Source organism: Mastigoproctus giganteus, chromosome 9 (genome assembly GCF_048544385.1).
Source record: "Mastigoproctus giganteus isolate SK-2022 chromosome 9, ASM4854438v1, whole genome shotgun sequence".
NCBI lineage: Eukaryota > Metazoa > Arthropoda > Arachnida > Uropygi > Thelyphonidae > Mastigoproctus > Mastigoproctus giganteus.
This window is the reverse complement of record NC_143583.1, coordinates 117,052-142,878: the sequence shown is the minus strand read 5'-3', so window position 1 is coordinate 142,878 and position 25,827 is coordinate 117,052. Positions and strand designations below refer to the sequence as shown.

At 40.4% G+C, this 25,827-nt stretch overlaps 1 protein-coding gene across 1 annotated transcript in view; it reads left to right on the top strand.

Annotated features, from left to right (window-relative positions):
* LOC150080029 (kin of IRRE-like protein 3) overlaps positions 1-25,827 on the top strand; it is a 926,673-nt gene that overhangs the window by 864,332 nt on the left and 36,514 nt on the right. The window contains 1 exon segment of the mRNA XM_090381806.1: positions 13,014-13,129. Coding sequence (XP_090237932.1) covers positions 13,014-13,129 — 116 coding nt within the window.

The window sequence follows — 25,827 nt, the reverse complement described above, 5'->3', positions numbered from 1 at the left end:
GGTTATGTTCCTCGGTAAACATTCTCATTATAGATTCGGGATTTGTTCTCGGTCCAAATCTGGATGCAAAAATCTTGGCTTTGGTGGAAACTACCGAGATGCTATATATCTCGGCAAGTATCAGACGAAATTTAGAGGCTGTTACTAGACAGGGCAGGGAGATCTGGTTATGAATATTAGCGTGATGGGAAAGGCAATCAATATTGATATCAGAAAGACATCCAGAGGAATATGAGGCAGGGTTGGCAGTGGTAATGAGGGAATTTTGTCAATTTCCAGATGGGACGTAAGTATCACTAGAAGGGCTGTTGGTAAGCATACCAGCATATGACGTGGGCAGAGCTTGATGGGCGTTAATTGAATTACTGTTTAGTTCTGGGGCTTGTAGGGAGTGTTTATTATTTTATGGTGGGTTCTTTATTCAACCTATTCAAACTATCAACTTCCACAACGAGAGATGGGAGTTTTTTCCAGCAATTAACCACCGGCTGGAAAAAGGCAAATTTCCGCCCGCACACTTTTCTACATCTGTCCTTTCTTAATTCGAATTTAAGCCCCCTTAGGTTCGTAATCTAAACAAGTGGAAGGATCCCATCAGAATTCAGCGTGCTCAACCCATTCAAGGCCTTATATGCCTCAGTCAGATCACCGCGCAGGTGCCTAGTCTCCAGCCACTGCAATTTGCAGAACTTAAGCCTCTCTTCGTAAAAGGATCCCTTCATTCCCCTCACCAATCTTGTTGCCCTTCTCTGTACACGCTCAAACAAATCTACATCCTTCCTAAAATGAGCCCCCAGACCTCTACGCAGTACTCAAGGTGTGGCCTGACCATTGCCTTATACAGGGGCACAATCACCTCCTTTTCCCTGTTGGCAAAATTCCTATATATCATTGACAAAACCCATGACCTGCCCTGGCAGCCTGTCTGCATTGCTCAGAAAACTTCATATCTGCCTACACAATTACTCCCAAGTCGTTTTTTATTTTCTACCACCTTAAGTGTAGTACCACACAGTTGGTACGTTTCTCTGGGGTTACTTCTACCCATATGCAGTACTTTGCATTTGTCAAAGTTAAACTTCCGTTGCCACTTCTTAGCCCATCTGCCCAAATTATCTAGATCCTGTTGCAGTAGCACACTGCCATTACTGTCATTAACAACCCTTCCAACCTTTGTATCATCTGAAAACTTCGATATTAAGCTGATATACCTTCATCAATATCATTGATAAATATACAGTGTGTGTGGCATAAAAAACCACAAAGAAGATGCCCTGAGATCGATTTTCTGTTTGATTGGACGAAAAACCCGAGTTTCCGGGAGAGAAAAAAACCATGCTACCATCGCCTGAACCTGACTATCTCAGCCATGTTGAGAAAAGACCCATAAATATTCCATCCGTCATCGACGGGATTCGAACTCAGGTCTTTTCCACTCAATATGGGACGTTGGGAGATTGTGTCATCTGTGCTACCCACGAGGGTTTGTGTAGTCACCCTATCAAAACCTTCCGCTCCTACCAACGTAGCAATTTCTACTATCGCACGGATTCCATTTTTTACCGGCTCGACCATATTTCCTGAATAAACTAACTTTGGCCATTCAAATTTGTGGAAATTTGAATGGCCAGAGTTAGAATGGCCAAGTAACACTGTATTTGATGTCAAGAGACTCATTGGTCGACGTTTTGATGATCCTTCTGTACAATCTAATATGATATGAAGCATTGCCCATTTGCTGTAATTAGTGATGGAGGAAAACCTAAGATTCAAGTATTTTACAAAGGTGAAAAAAAATCTTTTTATTCTGAAGAAAGATCTTCAATGGTACTGACCAAAATGAAAGAAATTGCAGAAGCGTATCTATGAAAAACAGTTACAAATGCTGTTGTAACTTTACCAGCCTACTTCAATGATTCTCAGAGGCAAGCAACTAAAGATTCTGGTACTACTGCTGGGTTAAATGTGCTGCGTATTATTGATGAACCAACAGCAGCTGCAATTTAATATGGTCTTGATAAAAAGGGAACTGGAGAAAGAAATGTTTTTATTTTTGATTTTGATGGTGGTACTTTTGACGTTTCTATCCTTACAATAGAAGATAGTATATTCGAAGTTAAATCCACTGCTGGTGACACCCATCTAGGAGGAGAGGACTTTGACAACCGTATGGTTAACCATTTTGTACAGGACTTTAAAAGAAAACACAAGAAAGATCTAACAACAAACAAAAGTGATCTTAGGAGATTGAGAACTGCATGTGAAAGAGCTAAGAGGACATTATCATCAACCAGACTGGGCAGTATGGAAATTGACTCCTTATTTGGAGATGTTCCGCTAGGTGGCGGAGATGACAACAGTGTGATTATCGTGCTCCGTATTTTTTGATATTTTCAGTTTAATTATGAGTCATGTACTAGCTATATTTAGTATTAATCGAAAGTTCAGAAGTGCCTCTATCTAAATATACCAACTAAGGAAGAAATGCGCAGTCAGGTAAATTATGATTATTGTTTTTTGGTCTCATGCATGAACTTTGCTTTATGTGGTACAGCTATAGATAAGTTTTCTTGTCTGCGGAAAGTTCAACTACTCAGCTTTCCCCACCACTAATCCCCTCTCAAGGTCGCTCCGTGCATTAAAGGCTCCAATTTAACCGTAACGGGGTGTGGAGTGTATAGCTCTCTCCACTACCGCACCTTTTATCGAGAAATAAGTGAAATATCTGTCCAACGCTCCAGATTTAAGTAAAACATATAAGTAACGCTTCTACGATCCCAATCGTTAGAAATATGGAAAAGAAACCATCTGATATGACGGAGCAAGTATGCGGCATTTGTCACGTTGTAAATAAATACGCCATTAAATGCTCGCGATGTGACAGCGTCATTGGGAGCTGCTGTTCCCAAGTTGACATCGTGCGCTTAAATCAAAGCAGAAGAAAGAAGTTCCTTTGCTCAAAATGCAAGTCCCACAACGAGAATAATAGCGCAGAACAACGGGAAGTAATAAATGCAGCAGAATCTCACGTCATAGACAACGATGACTCAGAAACTGAGGAACCTTCCCCACATGTTTCCGACAACCTCGCAGTAACGGAGCTGAACGGGAACCTTAGTGGCTCATTAATTGATATCTTAGGTTGTGATGCATGCCCAGACGACTGCGTGCACAAGAAAACATATGAAGATGGAAATGATACTCTTGACTACATTAAAGAAATAGGCTGTAGTGGGGCTCGGAATGATCAAGACAGAAAAAAAGGTCAGGATTACTTTAATCATGAGTCACAAATACTAAAAGATTTACTAGAGGAACTCCTCCTTCCGATCCACAAAACTCTGCAAGGAATCCAAGAAGAAAACCATGAACTGCATGAACAGAATAGAACTTTAATAGCTAAACAGAAACTAATTGATGATAAATTAGACACAGTCCTAACTCAACTACGCGCAATTAACGGAACAATCGGACGAAATATCCCGATACTCGAAAGCCCACAGACTTGCCCAGCTGGTATTTCAAAAGTTGCAAGAGGGAAACCGATGGAGAACCCGCACATTAAATCACAACGGACGACTACCCTCAAAGGTAGGGCAGAGTTGCAAGATGCTGATCCCTGCAAAGAGCAGTCACCTTCTCAAACTGTTGATAATTCAAAAAACCAATCCTCCAATAAAAGGAATGCACAAATGCACAGGTCTGAAAACGGTCCAGCGACCGCTATCCCCAGCTCTACTTCTTCTGCAAACCAAGACCGCAATAAAAAGAAATCAACCCCTCCATCAGTGCCAAACATGAACCAGAAACCTACTTTTGCTCAGGCTGTTTCTCTGCCGACAAAATCGGCCCCTCAAAATTCCACTAAAAAGGACCCCCCTCACCTAAATGCCCATCAGCAACAACATGCCATACGGACAAATGGCGATCCTACTGATCATCCTCCAACACTCCAGCCATCTGATTATCACCCTTGTCTTGCAGAAAGATACAGCATCACCTCAGTTCAAACAAGAGGAAAGCTATTTGTCTCGCGGATTGAACCCAGTATCACACCGAGCGTCATTAAAGAAATGTGCGTAGAGGGGATGGGTATTGACGTGGAAGTACGACAAGTACGAACAAGACATCCAGCATATTCCTCCTTCACTATCTCATGCCCTATTAATTGTGAAGCACGATTACTAGACAAAACCATTTGGCCCACTGGCACCCTGGTTAAACGCTTCAGGGAACGTGCTTCGAGGCCCTCAACTAGGGTAGCGCAGTAGCAATTAAGGAATTCCTCATCAGACTCGAAAGAAAATATGCGAGTCTCTCTTTACCTTCAAAATGTGCGCAGCATAACCAATAAACTTCACACTTTGCAGAACCTTCTATTAAGCTCTGAATATGAATTCATCTGCTTGACAGAAACCTGGCTTCATAATAATAGACAGCTAGATGCTCTGGCTGACAATTTTGGCTTTAAATGTGTTACAAGAGGAAGAGAAAACAAAAGAGGAGGAGGAGTAATGATACTCTATACGAATAATTTCTCTGTAATTAAAAACCAAGAGTCACACTCGGAAAATTTTGAAGCCGTCTCAGCAACCTTCAGAGAAGGTACAAAGAATGTACAAATTTGTATTATATACCTTCCACCCAACCATGACAGCGAAGTCAGAAATGAACTCCTTACTTGGCTCGTCGCAAACTTAAACCCAAATGTAGAATCTATCGTGATGGGAGATTTGAACATGCCTCTTCCTAAGTACAAAGATGCAAAGAGCGAGTTGGATGATACTATGGAAACCCTCTCAATGAAACAACTTGAAACGCCCCTCACAAGAGGCACACAGCGCCTTGACCTGGTGTACTATAATGTTCTAGACATCACATTAACTAACAGTACGACTCGCTTCGCTTCGGATCACATCCCTCTCTCAATCCAAGTCAACCTGAGAAGTCAAGCTTGTAGACAAAAAGAGAACTGGAGGAGGGAAAACAACGGTGATGTTTTCTTCTCAACCAAGTATATAAAACCAGACGTAATTTTGAAACGGCTCGTAAATTTCAACTGGCAAAATCTCTTCCAACTCCCCGTAGACGAAGCCTTAGAAGCATTTTCGGATACCCTTCACTTTATTGCGCTTGAGGGTGCATCAAAACGCATTAAAATTTCCCATCGAGCAAATTCCTGGTTTAGTCCACAAGTAAAATATGCTTTTAAAAAGAAGCAAAAACTGTTCAGAAAATGGAAAAAAACTGAACACCCACCTGATTATATTCGATATAAAGAAGCTAGAGCGCGGTTCATTCGATTGAAACGTCAAGCTCACTATGACATGGTGCGATCACATTTAAAGAAAGGAAGCAGAATATATAACAAGAAAAGGCGTACGGATATAATGCCCGAGTACATCTTCTCAGAATGGACCCAAGCCACCTTTGGAACTCCTCTGGCAGAAAATCAAGTTGAAAGTGAAGTCAACACAGAGAAAATCCGCGAAGCAATTAGCAAACTGAAGACAGAGGTCTATGCTGAACTGTCTCAAATCAGTATCACTAGAGATGACATTAAAGCCGCTGTGAATAGCCTCAGGAATAAAGCCACAATTGGGCCTGATAAATTCCCGCTCTTCATGATTAAGATCAGCAGTGTATACATCATAGATCTGCTCCTTCACATTTTCCACAAAGTTTTAAGTGAAAACCACTTTCCGAAGATATGGAATACATATTTCGTTAAACCTGTTCCCAAAAATAACAATCCTAAGTCCGCCAAAGACTACAGGCCTATTGAAATTGGATGTTCGTTTCAAAAAATATTTGAGAAATCCATTTTAAATACCATCAACCATCACTGCTTCGGGCATAGACTGGAGTACCTTCATTCAGTGATCCCACAAAGATCTACTACCACCAATCTCATGGAGACTCTATTCCGAATCCAACACTCCCTTAACTTCAGACAGCAATTAGACATTGTCTTCTTAGACGTTGCATCCGCTTTCGACAGTATATCCGTCTCGGCTATTACTATCATCTTGGAGGAATATTTCCATATAACTGGGCACGTATTAGCTATAATAACGAGTTCTTTGAGGGAGAGACACATCACTGCCATAAATGGAACTTCCAAAGAGACCTTCCAAGTCAACAGGGGAGTCCCACAAGGTGGTGTCCTCTCTGCTACTCTCTTCGCAACAGCACTGCATCCCTTCCTGACCCAAAATCAAAAGCAATTTGTCGTATATGCAGACGACTTGAAATATTTCGTCACTTCGAATGACCAAAACACATCTTTACAATGCAACAACGAAGCAAACTCCAAAATCGCCGAGTTGCAAGAATACCTTAATTGCATGGGGCTCCGACTAAATGAACACAAGACAGCACAAATGGTTTTCACCAACAAGGTATTTAAAAACCACATATCAATACGCGTAAATGGCAGTGTGGTCAAAAAGGTCAGGACACATATTGATCTTGGTCTGAAATGGGACGAAAACCTAAACTTCACACCCCATTTCAGACATGTAAAAAAGAAAACTTACGCAGCGCTATGGACCTCCAGACAAGAACTAGTAGGTATCAGGAACCCTGACCTTGTTAAACAATATATTTTAAGATGCGTCATTCCCATCCCTCTCTACGCATCTCAGATTTGGTCTTCTGCCCCAGATGCTACCATCAAGGCTTTCCTCGGTTTAGAGTACTGGATGCTGAGATGGTTAAACAGGATCACTACGCAGCCATTTACAATCTCAAGAACCATTTTATATGCCAACTTGGATGTCACGCCTTGGTCTCACATTATTGTCACCAAGAACATCCTCACTCTTGCAAAACTACTGACCGGGAGAGTCGACTCGCCGAAAACTGACCACCTGCTGACTCGGCTCCGCATGACGCAAAGGTTGGAGAATAGAACAACATCCCTTCCAATCAGTAGCGCGCTCACACAGCTGGAAAGCCTTCGGCGATTTTTTCCTTTGAACACCATTAAGATGTTCAACGATCTACAAGCAGACCCAGAAAGGCTTTGCGCAGAGAAGAGGTACAGGACCGAAGTGTTTCAAAAGGCATTACTCCATCTATAAATGTTGAGTGATGCCGACTGAGGGAAACAAAAGAGAATGCAGGAAATGAAGAACGAACTGGTCGGGACTGTTTTTGCTCCTGTTATGTTTATATTGGACGTCTTCTCTTTCTGTGAACTCGATGTAAATAGTGCTGTAGATGTGAACATTCTCTAATTCCTTGAAAAATTGTAAATTATGCTTGTGCTCTCTTTCTATCTGCCTGTCATGTAAAATAAGCCAATGATGTGTAAAATATAATTAATTAGACAATGTATGATTTAGAAAATGTATAATTTAGACATTGTATAATTTATAAAAACTGATTTGTATAAATTATAAATAGATAATTATTTATATAACGTATATTTGTATATATGAATGTGCACCCCCTGGTTAATAGCTGTAAGCGGATGTCTCTTAGGCGAAAATAAAGATAATAATAATAATAATAATAATAATAATAATAATTTGAAGGAGTAGATTTCTACTCAACAATAACAAGAGCTCGGTTTGAAGAGCTTAATGCAGATTTATTCAGGAGTACCTTAGAGCCTGTAGAGAAAGCTTTACGGGATGCAAAATTAGATAAAAATCAAGTTCATGACATTGTTCTGGTTGGTGGATCCACAAGAATTCCGAAAATTCAAAAGCTTCTTCAAGATTTCTTTAATGGAAAAGATCTTAACAAGAGCATCAATCCTGATGAGGCAGTTGCTTATTTATTGTTGCATTTATCGTCGCAACAATTAACGCATTTATCGTTGACGGTTTTACATCTTTCAGCGATAAAACTATAATTCTGATACAGTCCACAATTGAGGAAAATTTCCATGACTTCAATAGATTCAGAATATTTTTTTCCAAAATCAATTGTAACGATTTTCTAATGTAATGAGTTTTAAAGGTGGACATAATGCCTTCATCTGGCTGAATGAAAGAAATTGTATTAACCTAGTACAACCTAGTATTAACCTGTGGTGGGAGGAATAACACTTCAACGTTTGGACGACTTAAATCTTTTGGATGGCCTTGCGTACTATCCAATAGTAATAAAACTTTTAAATCTAGATTTTTCCACACGTTCAACAAGAACAAGTTCAATATCATAGAACATAACACGGGGATTTCCCGACTAAGTAAAATACAGCGATTTCTTAACATATATATATTTTTTCTTTTGACTAGCGAATCAACATCGGGGATTCAAAAAGAGTGGATATGCTTAAAAATTACATCCAATATAATTGCAGGGCTTATATTTTTGAGCTTTTGTGCTGGGCAAACCCCGCACAAAAACTCAAAAATTTCCTGTTATGCGAGATTTACCGAAATTCTCTAACAGTGTTAGAGCGAAATCGTTATAAATGTACCGTGTTGTGCGAGGATTGCAGCAATTTATCAATCGTATTAGAGAGAAACCGTGTTGTAGAAGTAGCGTGTTATACTGTGGTTGCTGTAGTTGAGTTTTTCAATAAAAAAATAAAACAGTTCGATAAACAGATGAAAAAAACCATAATAAACAAAAATGTTAACAGAACGGTCCCTACGAATCCAAATATGAGGAAATCGTTTTCCTTATTGCAGTAATTGATATTGCCGATTTTTGACGTAGTTGTTTTTGTTGTAATAGGAATTTAGGTGTATCAGTGACTTAGATTATATTGGAGCAGCACACGTTATATCTGTAAATTGTGTGTGTACTGTGGTTAATTCCCGATTGTCGATGATATCGACAATCCGGAATTAACCTCATCGGGAAGCGACAATCGGGAATTCTATCCCCGATTGTGGATGAAAAAAAATATTCATTCCACGCCGGAGACTGACTAACTGAGCGAAGTTCTGAAATAAAAGCCCGTAAAATTTCCTCACGCCACTAACAGAATTCACACCCGGTTCTTTTCCATTGTGTGTTATGAGGGCTTTACTTAAACTTACTGTACTATTTGTGAGGACTTGATATTATTATCAGTTTATTTCCAAAGTAATGTCCCTTTACAACTGTCCAGTAGAGAACTCGGGTTACATGATAGTGTAGAGTGTATTTAATGTCAAGCGGGACCAGGGGTTTCCCCCATCTCCGCGTTGCTTTCATTGTAGGTGTGCCAGTTCACTGGAAAGGCCAGAGATTTAAAAGTGTATGGATATTGTATATGTATAGTGCTATGTACCGTTGTTCTTCTGGCCATTTAGCCGCTGGACACCTGCTGAGGCCCAACGTTGTCCACACTCAGCCCCGTGGAGGCAGGTCAGGTATATCAGCATTATAATTAATTACTCTGGCAGGTCCTGCCACCTAATTTCCTGAGATTTCAGTGGTTAGAACCTAAAAAAAAAAAAAAAAAAAATTTTGATCTTTCGCGTAGGGGGGAGCGTTAAGAGTGCTAGGATTTGAAAGGCCGAAACTATTGGCAAACAGTAATTTGGGCATGATTAAATTTGGACGTGTAGGGCAATCGCTTGTGTACAGATAGAGTAGGGGAGGGAAACTGAAGACTGGGGGGGAGAGACAGAAATATGGAGTCAATAGGGAAGGCGACTCCAATAGGTGTCAGTGGGGCATGCCCATGCCTCACCAGAAGGAAAAATGTGGTGGCGAGGAAGGGAGGAGACAATAGGACAGGCACCTCCTCCCCTGCCAGGGAAGTGGAGTGGAAAGAAAGCCAGGAAAGAGTGCCCAGCTCGGTCGCCAGTTGGCGCACTGGCAGCAAATCTGCTGTTCAAGGTGGGGAAAAAGATATGGGTCCAACGAAGCAGTCGGAACCAGTTCCCCGATGTCATTCATTGGCTATGTGTCCATCCAGGTAAGTTGAGGTCAGTCACATTTATGCGGTATATACACCACCAGGGTAGTCTCGTGGAGTGTCTCTTTTGCATCCCGGATGGGTCTGGTCCATTGATCCTGTTTCCATCATCAGGAAGGGTGGTCTAGTGCTGCTTATAGTCCGGTGTTGTGGAAGTTTAATGTCTGCTACAAGGCATACTGTGCCCTTAGTTCCTGATCGCAGAACAGGTTCTTCTTCTGGCAAAGAGTTCCTGTGCAAATCTGGTGAGGTTTTTATATTCTTCGCTTGTGTCCAAGAGATGATGCTCCTGGCCTCGCGGCACGTAGGTCAATCTTGTTATTAGATTTCCACGTAGGTCCTCGTAGTTTGTACATTCGTGCATGAGGTGGGTCCAGCTTTCCGGTTCGCCACATGAGCAGTTGGGGTCTTGGAGGAGGCCCAGGGATGTTAGTTTCTCGTTGAAGGGGCCGTGACCCATCAATAAGTAGGTGGCATATAGGCCTGGGTGGAACCATACAGGTAGATTTGGGGAAAACCTGTCTACATCAGGTATGAAGCGTCGTGTCACCTCTCCTTTGGTCGAGTCTGTCCATCTGTTTTGCCATTCCTGTTTTAAGTGTGCTAAGAGCCGAGCCTTTTCCATTTTTATATTGTGTGTGGGTTCAATCGTAAAGCCCGAGTAGGTCACAGAGATTCCATTTGATATGTAGTATGCTAGTCCGCATCTGATCACTTCGAGATCCAGGGGTAAGGATCCAGTAAGAACCTAGAGCGCCTCCGTGCTCACAGTATTGCATGCTCGGGTTGTTTTGAGCAATATTATTCGTTGTGTTGAGTCCAGTATTCTTTTGTTGGTGGTCAGTCTGGTTCTATGGTACCATATTGGTGCACCGTATGTGATCGCTGGGAGAAAAGTAGTCTTGTAGTATAGCAACATGGTTTGTTTACTCAGTCCCCAGTCCTTCCGTGAGACTCGCGCAATCAGGCCTGAGTAGTTCCTAATCTTCGTCCTGAGTTGCCTGAGATGCGGTTGGAATGTGAGCTTGCTCTCAAAAATGATCCCAAGGTATTTCATTTGTTGGGCGAATTTGATTGTAGCACAATTTATTTTAATTTGCGGTGGCCTCCTTATGTCCAATGTTCCCTTAAGCAAGATGGAAGTCGTTTTGGCAGGCGAGATCTGTAGAAAGTTCTCCGTAGCCCACCGCTGTAGAGTATACAGAGCTTGATTTGCTCGAATCTCAAGTTGTGTCCTATTATCTGCCGTCACAGTGAGAATTAAATCATCCGCAAATGCTTGGGTTACCACCTCCCCAAGGCCGGTGTTCAGAAAATCATCAAATACTATATTCCACAGCAGTGGACCGAGCACAGAACCCTGAGGGCACCCCCTGTGGATGTTCCTGCTGATCTGTTGGTAGGGTACTTTCACTTCTATTTTTCGGTGTGAGAGGTAGCTTTTGATATTATTATAAAGGTTGCTTGGGACCTGTGCCTGCCCAGGACGCTCGGCCACCAAAGTGTGTCGAACGCCCTGGCAAAATCCACTGCAATAGCGAGAAAGTACTTCTGTTGGCAATCATTCACTGATATCAGTAGGTTTCTCATCGCATCGACAGTCGAGTGATCTGGCTTGAATCCGAATTGGTTTTTTGCCTCAAGGTTGGCAGTGGAGTAGTAGTGTTGTATCCGTCTATGAAGGAGCCGTTCATATAGCTTACTTAAAACTGTTAGGAGCGCTATGGGTTGATATGATTCCGTTAATGCCGGATTTTTGCTTGGGGCTTTGAGAATTAATTTGACATTTGCTGTTCTCCACTCCATAGGGAAGTAGCCAGCCTCCCGCCAGCAATTGTACAGCCTTAAGAGAAGTTGTGGTTCTAGGTCAGCAACCTTCTTTATGATTTCAGGTTCAAGCATATCTCTTCCAGGGCATCTTTTGGGCCTAATCCGGGTAGTCGCTTCTTGAAGTTCCTCCATTGTAAATGGTTGTTCTATCTGTTCCGTGAGGTATTCTTCATTTTCTTTGCAGAGCTTGAGTTGTTGTTCACTGGTTGGCTGTGCTGGTTCCTTCAGTTACATGATAGTATAACGTATAAGGTATGTTAGTGTCTAACGGCTCCTGGGATTTCTCCCATCTCCGCGGGTGTACATTGTATCGGGGCCAGAGATTTGAAGTGTGTGGGGGTCATGTGCTGTATATTGTGTTGTGCCCTTTGTTCCTCCGGTCTATTAGCCGCCGAGCCCCTAGTGGGACCCGACGTTACCACACCATGCCACGGGGAGGCTGACCGGGTGTACCACTGTAGCTAGAGTACTCTGGCGGGTCCTGCCACCTACTTTCCTGGGATTTCAGTGGCTAGGACCAGATTTGAGAATGAGATGATCGCTGTTTCTTGAGCAACGGTTGTAATTTTAAGAGCGTAGGGTTGTTCGCTGATAACTTGTTCTAGGGCCAAATAGGTCGGGCAGTAATTTTGATGTTTTTAGATTTAGACCTGTGGGGAATGCGTGTGTGTGTATATATAAATATATGTATATATACACACACACGCACACACACATATATATATATATATATATATAAACTAAATAAAAAAAAAGTTACATGATAGTATGGAATAAATAAACATTGCCATGCTATTTACAATCTACGTACAGAATACTCAAATGAATTGATACAATACATGGTCTAAAACCGCATCTGATTACATAAATACATAATCGTAGATACATAATATAACAATATATAGGTAATATAGCATCCTGGAAGTTATATCACCTACAGTTTGACCAGGGCATACATATCTGCCAGAGAGGGAGATCTGTACGTTTTGTCTTTGCAGAGCTTGACAGTCAATGGATAACCTCGTAAATATTCCCATGGAATTAAGTTGAAACATGTTATCCAGGGAGGTCATGCTGCAGAGCTTGGATCTGAATGACAGTGCGTGTTATGAGTTCTATTACGATCTGACGGTCCAGCAATGATATCCTGTATCTCGGAACAGCTTGTCGCTTGTCAATGCGCATACCTGATAGCGGTTCCCAGTGCTCATCTGGAAGGTTATGCTGTCAATATGTTGCTTCTGGGTACATATGAAAAATTTGTAACTTTCACTTGCAAAATACAATTGCATTTATTTTGCTTTCCTTCCAGAACCTATAAAAGAAAGCAGCGTAGATGACGAACAAACAGCCACAGAAGGTCTTCATTGGAGGAAGACAGAAAATAGTCAGACTTTGTTAAGTCCAGACTACCCTAGAAGTAGGTTGGTGAGTATCTCCCTCTCTCTCTCTCTCTCTCTCTCTCTCTCTCTCTCTCTCTCTCTCTCTCTCTATATATATATATATAATATATATATATATATATATATATTCCTGCTGTTTTGTATATTTTCATAATTCTTAAAATTACCATGATTACTTTTATGTTAGTGTAGAATTTGTTCAAGTTATCTCTGTCTTCTCATGCAATGCGTTTGATGAGAGGAAGGTACCCTGTCACAGCACTGAGAGGATCCCTCCAAATATGACTGGTGTGATGCAGCAAGAAAGACGAGACAGTCATGTGAGATCGTAATTTACATGTGCCGTTCCGAGTTCTGTTGGAGGGTTATTGAGTGACCTCTTAACCTGTCGTGGAGCAGCGATCATTCAGAAGAGATATGCTATGAAAAGAAAAGTGAAAGAAATAAAACAGAGCTTTATGGATGCAAGGGAAAATCATCAGTATCAATTCTCTGGATTTAGGCCAGAAAAAACGACATAATATCAATGCGTGCAAAGGAAGAAGCTGAAACTATTTTGAAAGAAACGAAAACATGAATGGATTATTTTTTTCAAACGAGAGTTATTTTAATTTTTTATTTAAAATTGATGTTATTTTAATTTTTTATTTAAAATTGATGTTATTTTAATTTTTTATTTAAAATTGATGTTATTTTTATTTTTATTTAAAACGAATGTTACCTTTTGAAAGGTACCTTTTTTTCAAATTCTTCATTCTTTCAGAAATATTGCATGAGTGTGGAAGAGCGAAAATGAAAATTAACTCAGAAGGATCAAGAAACATAAATTATGTATTATTATTTAAAGGTTTTTAAGCATCATAATATATCTCTAATTTTTTTAATAAATTTTGTTTTACATTTTAATTTTTTTTTCTTTTAAATTTCGGGGATTTTCAACTAGCATGAAACACAAGGGTGCCTTTATCCATTATACATTTGCAAAGATAACCTTTTAGTGCTCTTATATTAATCTAGTACTTCACTTCAATATTTAAATTAGTTCTTATTAGAAAGTTTGCAATAAAAAATAAATCGACGAAAAACTCGAGTGTCCCAAAAAAAATTCATACCAACTTAGCCACTTGACCGAATAACTCAGCCACTTGTGATAAAGGCACATAAAACATACTCGCATTATTGACCGGATTCGAACTTCCTTTTCCACCCGATAGGGAGGGACTATACTAACTGTGCTACCCACGAGGTTGATATTTTTTTTGTTAGTTGTTGTCGCATCGGCTTCTGTGGCCATAATGCGCCTCCCCAAGTTCTTGCATTTTTACTCTGAAGCCCGAGGCGGAATTCGAAACCGCGACCTTTGCGTTGCCAGGCAGGCACTTTACACACCTGGCTAGCCCGGTCGGCGGTGATATTTACAAAGAAGACCCTTCGTAGTGAGGAGAAATTGTGCGGGCGAAGCTCAAGGGTATGAATTTAGCGAATTTGAAATTTCAGAAAATTATTTCTTAGAAAACGTTCGAGCTAGAAGGCAAGTAAGGCACATGATGTTGATGGCATACATCCAGTAACTTTGAGAGAGGCAGCAAGAAAATGCATTGAATCCTTAAGTTTAACTATGATGATGTTATCGAGCTGTGGAGGGATACCCTTGAACTGGGAAGTGCCAATTTACAAAGGTGGTTCTAAATGCGTTCAGTAGGTCTTAAGTAACAGGGAAAATCATGGAGGCAATATTCAAAAGTACATTAGAGAATCATTTAGAATTAAATGGAATGGTAAATGAAAAGCGGCATGGTTTTGAAAGAGGAAAATCAACTTTAAGTTACCTGGTTCCTAATTTTAACAGAGTTACTAATATTTTCTTCCATTCAGCTCATGGGTTCATGAGCTGGATGCAATGGTTCATGAGTTTACCTTTGAGGAAACGTTTCGGTGCCTTCAGAACTACAACTTCACTGTGCTATATAAAGTTCTGAGGGAGGATAGAAACATGAATGAAGATGGAGTTTTCACTATTATAAATTAATCCACAACTTGGGACCATAAATTCAGATTACTGAAGGAAAGGCTTAACTGAAATTCTTTTAGCCATTGATATTGTAGTTTTAAATGTTTTTCACCAACCTTATGTAGAAATAAAACACAAAGAAAACAAAAACTGGAATCTTGATAACTGTATTTATAATAAGTTATATTTGTCTGTATTTACAATAAATTATATTTAACTTTACAACTAAAATATATACATATAAAATATACATTAAAATATACTGGGTTAAGAACAATAAAATACATTAAAATATACTAAATTAAAATCGATAAAACCAAAGCTTTCGAAGGCTCCTGCCTTCCTTCAGCGGTATTTTCTTTGTTCTGCTGTGCGTCTTTAAATACCAGCAGGTTCACGGTACTCATCACGTGTTTCATTCCCACGTGTTCCGTTCTCTTGTGTTACGGAATCGGAAGTGGCTCGAGAGTGGGTCATGTGGAACCGTTCATCCCTTCTGAGGATAGTAGCCTCAAAGAGGGGATGGATCCGCATTCCTCTATCTCTATTAATGTTCACTGTGGAACAGATCCGCAAACTCTCAAGCCACTTCCGGTCCCAGAACTTATTCGCCCGATCGGTGATGATAGCCTCGTCCGGGGAGATATGGTGCTGCTTCTCCCAAAAATGCTCGGCCACGGCGGACTTACCATAGTCCGCACTTCTTATTGCCTTAGTGTGCTCCCCCAGACGGTCTTTGAGACGGCGTTTTGTTTCCCCTACATAACACTCCCCACAATCCGGGCATCTGATACTGTATACGACCCCACTTGCATTCTCTTTTTGAATGGGGTCCTTTACTCGTGACACGATTGTGTGCAGCCTCCGCCCCAGAAGCTGCACACAACGTGTCTGATAATTTCTTAGTATTCTAGTTATGTGATCGGTTAGACCCGGATAATAGGGAATATATGCAGTGGATACTGGCGTAAAATATTCGCCTCTCCTCTGATTTCCTTTAATATATTTTTCTATAATCCTCTGGGGGTAGCCACATTTTGTAAGATCCGTCGTGACACGTTCATACTCTATCTTCCTATCCTCGGAGGTACTACAGTGTGATTTTGCCCTGTCAACTAATGTTCTAACCACACTGTTCCTATGATGGTTGGCCTGAGCTGAATTGTAGTGCGAATATTGACCTTTACACATCGATTTCCTATAGACCTTAGTCTTTAGTTGTTGGTCTTCCCTACAGACCAACACATCTAGGAACGGCAAAACTCCTCCTTCTTCTGCCTCCGAGGTAAATTGTATGAATGGGGAGAAGCCATTTAAAATATTCAACACCTGATCTTCACTCCCCTTTCGAATAATTGAAAACGTATCATCTACGTATCTTTTCCAGGGGCGCATAGGGAGAACACTAACATTAAATATTCTAGCCTCGAGCTCCTCCATAGCTAAATTAGCTATAATTGCGCTAATGGGGGAGCCCATTAGCGCAATTTATTGTTCTTAACCCAGTATATTTTAATGTATATTTTATATGTATATATTTTAGTTGTAAAGTTAAATATAATTTATTGTAAATTCAGACAAATATAACTTATTATAAATACAGTTATGAAGATTCCAGTTTTTGTTTTCTTTGTGTTTTATTTCTACATAAGGTTGGTGAAAAACATTTAAAACTACAATATGAACATACCCAACCTCAGAGGCCTGTTTGAAGAATTTTTAGCCGTTGAGTTATAAATTACTGGAATATGTTACCTTCATGTTTGGTTGAAGCTGATAGCTGGAGAAAATTCGCTAAATAGAATTACGTAAAGAGGGGAGTCAAATAGGTTGAGTATTTTATTTTATTTCAGTTAATTAGTTAATTAATAATTTTAGGTTTTTCTTTATTTTTTTTGGACGGTTCATCAAAAGCGTATGGCTTCCTTGTACCATATGACTAATTCGAATTCCAACCTACGAGGTTAAAATATGGTTAAAAGCTGAGTAATTATTGATTAGAAACTCTGCAGAGTGTATTTTATGAAATGTGAATCTATGTAAATATACCTTGGGAATTTTGTAGATTTTGCGGGTGCCTTTGATTATATTAGTTGGGACAGTGTACTGATGCTGAGAGAGGATAGAAATGTTCTTTTATTATTTTATCTATAATTATAGATTACCTTTGGGATCAGACAGTTAGGGGTAAGTCGAATTTTGGATCGATTATGCATTGGGTGACTCGAGGCTGTCCGCAAGGAAACTGGTTTTGGAAGATTGGGTCAGGAGAGAATTTTACCACTCACAGACAACAGCGTATGCAGATGATATGGTAATACTTGTGCACGGAAACACCAGAAAAGAACTTGAAATGAGACCTTATTGCATATTGAAAGGATTGTGCAAATTGTGTAATTTACATAGGTTGACCATCTCTACATTCAAAACTAAAATCATGATGTTGTTGAAGGGTTAATTAGCTCTCAGTAGACCTGCGCTCGTAAGGTTGAATGGTATTTCCTTACAGCAGGTGGTAATGATTAAATTCTTCGGAATATGTATTGCTAGTGGCTTGAACTTTATCCCGCATATTATTTATATATCAGAGAAAGTGAAGAAATTTATTGCAGTGATCTCAAGAATAACACGGGTAGAATGGAGGATAAAGGGGCAAGCACTCCTTTTGATTTATGAATGCATTTTCCTGCCGATTGTTACGCATGGCACATCAATCTGTGTTGGCCAGGCAATCAATGTGAGCAACACCAGAAAGCTCTATTCTGTACATCGAGTTATGTCACTCAAAATGGTTATGGTCTGCAGAACTATTTCCACAGAAGCTTTGCAAGGGTTAGCTGGCAAAATGCCACTTGATTTGCAGTTAGGGTATAGAAGCCAATCCTTTTATTTGAGAAGAGGTATAAAATCCGAGTTGCTGGACATCGAAATTAACACTTTAAATGATTTGAGAAACGAAAAGAAAAGGATTTCGGAGCTCCTTTTACAAAAATGGAAAAACAGATGGAATTTTTCGGAAAAAGGTAGAATAACATTCAACTTTTTCTGTTATATTAATGGTGTGAAAATATTACACCAATCTGGTGAGTACCAAGTCTACATTATACATTCTATCTAACAGGTCATGGATCATTTATCGCTAAATTGAATAGTCTTCGAATCGTAGCATGATGCAACTGTACGTGTGGTGATCTAGAAACTTGGGAACATGTGTTTAATTGTTTGGAATCTGCTGATTTGCGTTTATTGAATAATGTTGATGATGTAACTCGTCTGGTGGATGAAATTGAGCCATTACTTATTAAAACAAGTAAAACTTTCATTGCCTTCCAAAATTTTGCAAATTCAGTTTTCATGAGAAGGAATATACTTTTGCAATTGCAAGAGTTAAGGTTGAATAATGGATGAATTGGTGGACTGTACCCTCTACTTTAATGGGAACAGTATGTTATTTTCTATATAGGAACAGAGAAAATTCTTTCTAGAGGTGGACAGGATGTTGGTACAGTGTTTCCTTAATGGGTGGGTGGGTGCCAATTCTGCTCCTACCAACGCAGTTGGCAAGAAGCCTTAGTTGTTTTTCTTGGATTTGATCCTACAATAACACCTTCTTCCAGCTTGGTTTTGCTGGTTAATACGAGTAACTTCTGTTGAGCTCTCTGGCTGCTGGTAGATGGCTGTTTGTTGAACTCTTCGTCTTTTGGAGAATACTGGCAAGGATCGATTTCTAGGATGTGATGCTTGCACATACTGTGGAAAGTGTCTCTTCATCGGTTTCTGTTGTAGCCTACTTGTTGAGCTCGTTGTGATGATCAGTCTCTAGGATATGGCACGTGCTCATCTGTGGACGGTGTCTTTTCATCAGTTCTGCTGTAGCCTATTTGCCAGGTTGCTCTACTGTAGCTGAGGGGATGACCATTGCACAGTGCAGTTGATTTGTAATGTGAATATGAAATGTGTATTGAAAATAATAATTATTATTATTGTTGCTCTTATATTATTTCTCTCTGATTGAGGGATTCCACTCCGTGACGGGTACTGCTACTAAATACACATGGTGGTTGCAATGGCTGCTGTGGTTGTAGTTATTTGGTTTTTAGGAGATTAGCAACTGAGGCCATGTTCCTCTGGCGATATGGGGTGTTCATTCCCTGACCTTTCCACATCCTCCGTATTTTGTGGTCGAGGGCTTGAACTCCGGTTTAATTAAGAACCGTATATTATGCACTGCTGCTTCTGTCCAACTGGCTATGGAGGCGTCTGTCTGATGTTACTGTTGATCGAGGAAATCTCTGACTGTCCTACAGGTGTCAGGATTCTGACCTTCTGCAGTTCCTTGTAGGTGTTCCCTGGGAGACCTATTACTGCTAGGCTGCTATGTAGAATCTTGGGCACCATACCGGTGGTTGACACGATGATCGGGATGGTCGATACTTCTTGCATATGCCACATCTCCTTGACCTCAAGTGTCAGGTTCGTGTACTTCCTAATTTTTTCCTCCTGGGTTTCCTGGGTTTCCTGACACTCCGGGCTCTTTTGCGATGTATTTTCTGTAGTTTCTCTTAATAATTACCTGGTCTTGGATGGCCAGCATGAATTATTCAGTCTTGGGAAAGAGCGTTCCACTTGTTAACCATGCATTGGAAGCAATGTTATCGATGTGATTTTGAAGGAGGTCATTGTAGTGTCTGCCATTGAGGTGTTCCCTTTGCCTATCTTTCTAACTTCATTCTTTGTGTCATCGGGGTGGGAGGGGGGTTCCTCGCTTAGTTGCAGTAGAGAATACCACTTATCGGGGCTTAGAGGGGAACAGGTATCCTGTGTGTTATCAGACACTCAGCCTAAAACATTGATGTATCCAATATCTCTCCATTACAGAAGATTTAGGAGAAGTCCGGTTGGCCTGCTTCCCTAAAATCCACCAATGCACACCTTCTCGATGGTAAGCCCTGTAACGTCACTTAGGTGGCAACGAACGTGTAGAGTGGTTCTCTTAAAGACGCCTGGTCAGCGTGAAGAGGAAAAGACCAAACCCTCCAGCATATGAAAGCACGACGAAACAAATGGCCCTCAGTCCCCAGCAGTCTTCACTCTCCCTCTTACAGCAGCGAGAGGATCAGAGTAAAAGCAGAGGGTGCTAAGAATCTCTGGGTACGACCAGGCTGCCATGCACGGAAACTGAACTTGGCCTGTTATAACGTAAGAACACTCATCGATGAAGACAGGATATTAGAGCTGGAAAAGGAATTAGAAAATGTGAATTGGATTATCATCGGTTTGGCTGAAACAAGAAGAAGAAATGAATCACTTATAAGTTTATCAAGTGGAAATCTGCTGTACACCAATGGAAATATGAAAGAAGTGAAGGTGGAGTCGGGTTTCTGGTCCATAAAGATTTTAAAAACAACATTTTAGAATTCAAAAAATACGTCACCAAGAGTGCCAAGAGTAATACTCAAGATTTCGAAGAGATACAAGCTAAAGATTATAATGATTTATGCACCAACATCGAGCCATGATGATGAAGAGGTTGAAGAAATGTACACCGAAATTCAAGACTAATCCTCAAGATTTCGAAGAGATACAAGCTAAAGATTATAATGATTTATGCACCAACATCGAGCCATGATGAAGAAGAGGTTGAAGAAAGGTACACCGAAATTGAGAGTCTTCAAGATGAGCAGAAAACCTACTACACTATTATTATGGGAGACTTCAATGCTAAGGTTGGAAAAAGACAAAACAGCGCAGAAAGGGGAACTATAGGAAATTTTGGAATTGGTGGAAGAAATGAAAGAGGTGAAAGACTTGTGGAATTTGCAGAATCTCAAGGACTGTCAATAATGAACACTTTTTCCAAGAAAAGGGTGAACAGAAAGTGGACATGGAAGTGTCCAAATGGATTAACTACTAATGAAATCGACTTCATCCTCACTAACAGAAGATATATTGTGAATGATGTTACCGTCCTGAATAAGGTAAATGTTGGAAGTGATCACAGAATGGTAAGATGTACACTTGATATAGGAAAGCAAAGGAAGAAACTGACTCGAGTAAATAATACAAAGGTATTTGAGATAATAGAAGGGGAGAAAGAGCAGTGTATACTGGAACTTAAGAACAAGTATGAGATTCTGCAGACTGCTGAGGACCAAGATATCGACGAGGAATATTACAAATTTTTGAAAGTGATAAAGCCCAAGAAACCTACAGGGAAAAAGAAATCCAAAGAAGAAAAAATTAGTCAAGAAACACTTGTAATCATGAATCGAAGACGACAAATTAAAAGCAAGAAAATCACTGACAGGGAGAAAATTGAGTATACTGAGTTATGCAAAGCCATTAGAAGAGACTCAGAGAGAACATAAGAAGATTTAACACAAGAAAAGTAGAACAAACATTAATGAAAAACAAAGGATTTAAATCAGCAGCCATGAGCAGTAATACAGAAAGACAAGTGATACTGAAACTGAAGAATAGCGATGGTGTACTTATAAACAGCAGAGAAGGAATAATTCAAATAGCAGAAGACTACTATAGAGAATTATACAAGGAACAGTTGAATGATGCCAGCAGTGGGGAAGATGGATTGCAAAGTAGCAACACATACGACATACCCGATATTCTTCCTGATGAGGTAGAACATGAATTGAAGAAAATGAAGAATGAGAAAGCCCCGGGGGAAGATGAAGTTACTGTAGAGTTGTTAAAATTGGGAGGAAGACACATAACACAAAAACTGGGAAGACTCTTCACAAAGTTCATTAGAAAAGGGGTGACGCCTAAGCAGTGGAATAATGCAATCATAGTTTTGCTGCTTAAGAAAGGAGATAAATCAGAAATTGGAAATTACAGACCAATTAGCTAGTTATCCCACATATACAAGTTGTTCACAAGGGTCATTACTAACAGATTAGAAAGAATACTTGATGAGAATCAACCGAAAAAGAAAGCTGGCTTTAGGACAGGATTCTCAACTATGGATCACCTTCACGTAATATCACAGCTAATGGAGAAAGCAAATGAATATAAAAAACACCATTATGCCTGGCCTTTGTGGATTATGGAATGGCATTTGACTCCATACAGCATAACGCAATGTTTCGGGCATTGGAAAGACAAGCCATTGATACCCCATATATTATGATTTTGAAGAAAATATATGAGAGTGCTACCTCCATTATTAGGCTAGACAAAGACAGTACGAAATTACCAATTGAGAAAATAGTTCCACAAGGAGACACAATATCTCCGAAGCTGTTTACTGCTGCCCTTGAGGAAGCTTTCAGAAGATTAGACTGGTCGCAGATAGGAGTCAAATTGAACGGAGAGTACCTAAACCATTTACGATTTGCAGATGACATTGTGGTCATAAGCCAAGATCCCAAAGAATTATAGGAAAATTTTAATCAGTTATGCACAGCTAGTAAGGATTTTGGACTAAAGACGAATATGGCTAAAACAAAAGTAATGATGAACAAGTATGCCGCAGAAAGGGAAATAATGATTGAAGCAGCAGTAGTTGAAAAGGTGGAGTCATATACTTATCTGGAACAAGTTATTAGCTGTAATAATGATAAATGGCTGGAAGTCAATAGAAGAATAAATTTTGGATGGATAGCATTCAGGAAATATATTCACATACTGAAGAGCAATACCCCAGATTGTCTGAAACGTAAAATAATGAACCAATGTATACTCCCCACCATGACTTATGGAAGTGAAACTTGGCCACTCACGAAAAGAATGGAAGAGAAGCTGAGAACTACACAGCGAAGAATGGATCGAATTATATTGGGAATCAGACTGTTAGATAAGAAGAGAAATACATGGATTAGGCAGCAAACTCAAGTAAAGGACATTCTTATCAAAACTAATGAACTAAAATGGTCTTGGGCAGGACACGTAGCCCGAAGACATGATGACAGATGGATTAAGAAAATAACAGAATGGTATCCAAGAGGAGCTAGAAGAAAACCTGGAAGTCAAAGGCGGAGATGGATAGATGAATTTCATGACTTTGTGGGTAGTAAATGGATGGCCAGTGCTCAAAACAGAAGGAACTGGAAAGTTGCTGGATAGGCCTTCATCCCGCAGTGGATTGAAAATGGCTGATGATGATGATGAATGATACCACTTATCTATCTTTCTTATGGCCTGGTGGAGTTGTGCGGTGTTATTCTCGAAGTAATCCTTCAGGTTAACTATCGCTTTTTTCTGTTGCCCTATCATGTCTATCAGGCCTCTACTGCCCTCTTTGCAAGCTATTGTTAGTCTTTCCACTGCTGACTGGGTAGAGTAAGCGGCTCTTGGTCATCATTGTCCTTGTCGTTCGCCTGATATCATCTAGCTCGGTGTTAGTCCAATCTATAACACTAAAGGTGCATATTAGTACTGTGGCTGCACACATATAAAGCCATATCCACACGTGTTTATGGCTTTAAATGTGTTCCCTCCGTTCAGTTTTGCATTCAACTGGCTTCTGAACCTCTGATAATATTTTTTGGTCAGGCACTTCTTCATGTCCTTGTCCTCTAACTGCTCAACATTCATCATCCCTAGTTATTTTTAGGTCTCTCTCCTCCTGACATAACTTCGACCACTTTACCATTCAGCAGCTGGTAGTTTCGGCGGACTAATTTCCCTGCTGCAATGCGTGGATCTTGCATTTGTCTAGACCAAATTCGATCTTGTTGTCCTTGCTGAATTCTTCGATAAACCAGAGCAGTTGCTGTATTTGCTTCTCGGTTGCCTTGTAGAGCTTGATGTCAACCGTGTACATCAGGTGGGTGAATGTGTACAGGATCTTTCTTCCTTCTTTGAGGTTATATCCATACTGGCTTCCGTTAAGCCCTGAGGATAGCGGGTTGAGTGCTAGACAGAACCACAGTATGCTCAAAGCATCTCCCTGAAATATTTCTCTTCTAATCGGGATTGGCCTGGTTGTAATGTTCTCAACCCTAATGGTGGTACTCCATTTCGCTATTGTTGCTCCATGGAAGTTTATCGGATTGACCTTGCAGATCTTCAGGGTCTCTATTAGCCAGCTATGAGGTACGGAGTCGAAGGCCTTGCGCTAATCGATGTAGGCCTTGTATAAGTGTCGATGCTTCTTGTAGGCTTGCTCAATACCTGGGGTATATATGATTATTTGTTCCTCCGCTAGCATCCTCTCTGCGCTTCGGCCATTATGTAGTGACTCTCTTAGTGGTCTGATCTCTTTTTGGTTATGTAGCTGGTCATGGTCGTGTACATCATTGGCAGGCAGTTGATTTTCATGTATTTCGCTGGGTTTCTTGTATCTTCATCTTTAGACTTGAGATATGTCACTACTTTGGTGAGAAACTTTGGGATTGCCTCCGGGTGCCTTATCATTCGAGTAAACTGCTCTGCTAGGTGCTCGTGTGTGAAGGTGTATTCTTGTACCAGTAGCTGTCGATCGTTTCAATTCCAGGGGTTCACCAGTTGTGGGTGTTCCTTATGGACTGTTTTACTTCTTCTCGAATCTTCCATTCTCTCATCTCTTGTATGTCCTTGGGTTTTCTGCCGATCTACATCTATCCGGGGTGCTCTACTGTTATGTCTTACTTCACTGCTGCAGATATATCTCCAGATCTCCTCGATCGTCTTTTTGTCGGGTGGTACGTTTCCTGCGTTCTCACCTTGATCCAGTTTCCTGAAGAAGACTGTTTGGTCTTCCTGGCAGAGTCGGTTGTTTGTTTTCCTCTAGGAGCTCCCTTTGTAACTGCGTAATATCTTGCTGAATGCAAGGAGGTTCTGCTTCAGTGTGTCCAAATATTCTCCTATTCTCTGATTTCTGGTCACATGTTTGCTGTGGACACTGTCTCTCTTAAGGATGCTCTTCACCTTTGCAATCAATTTCTTACTTCTATTACCACTTAATTGACTCTAATTTCTTCAATCCTCTACTGAAATCTTTTTTCCCAAGTTGTGGGTTCCTTCTATTTTCGTTTCTTCTTCTGCTGGTCTCTCCTTTTTTTTCCATTAATCCGTGTTGCTGTTATGGCGGCACAGTATAGGGCTGTGTGGATAACCTCCAGCGTTGCATCATTGTTTTCAAGGTAATTAGCATTAGCATTAGTAGAGGCATTTGATGCAAGAAAGCAAGCTTATGCAGCATCAGCCAAAAAAAAAAAAAAAAAAAAACCACTACCACTTCACCCCTCTGTTCGTTCAAAATACCTGTCCAGCTGAGCCTTAAACTTATTTAGGCTATCAACCTCCACCACAAGGGATGGAAGTCTGTTCCACCAACCAACCACCCGCTGGCTAAAGGCAAATTTCCGCACGTCTATCCTACATCTGTCTTTCCTCAATTTGAATTTATGCCCTCTCAGGTGATTATTCTGAGCTAGAGGAAGAATCCCATCAGCATTGAGCATGCTTAAACCATTCAAGGCTTTATACACCTCTATCAGATCACCTCGCTGGTGCCTAGTCTCCAGACACTGTAATTTGCAAAACTTAAGCCTTTCTTCGTAAGAGAACCCCTTTGTTCCATTCACTAATCTTGTTGCCCTTCTCTGTACTCGTTCCAGCAGCTGTACATCCTTCTTGAAATGAGGCCTCCAGACCCGTATACAGTACTCTAGGTGTGGCCTGACCATCGCCTTATACAATGGAATAATCACCTCCTTATCCCTGCTGGAAAAATTCCTGTATATCATTGACAATACTCCATGAGCTACTCT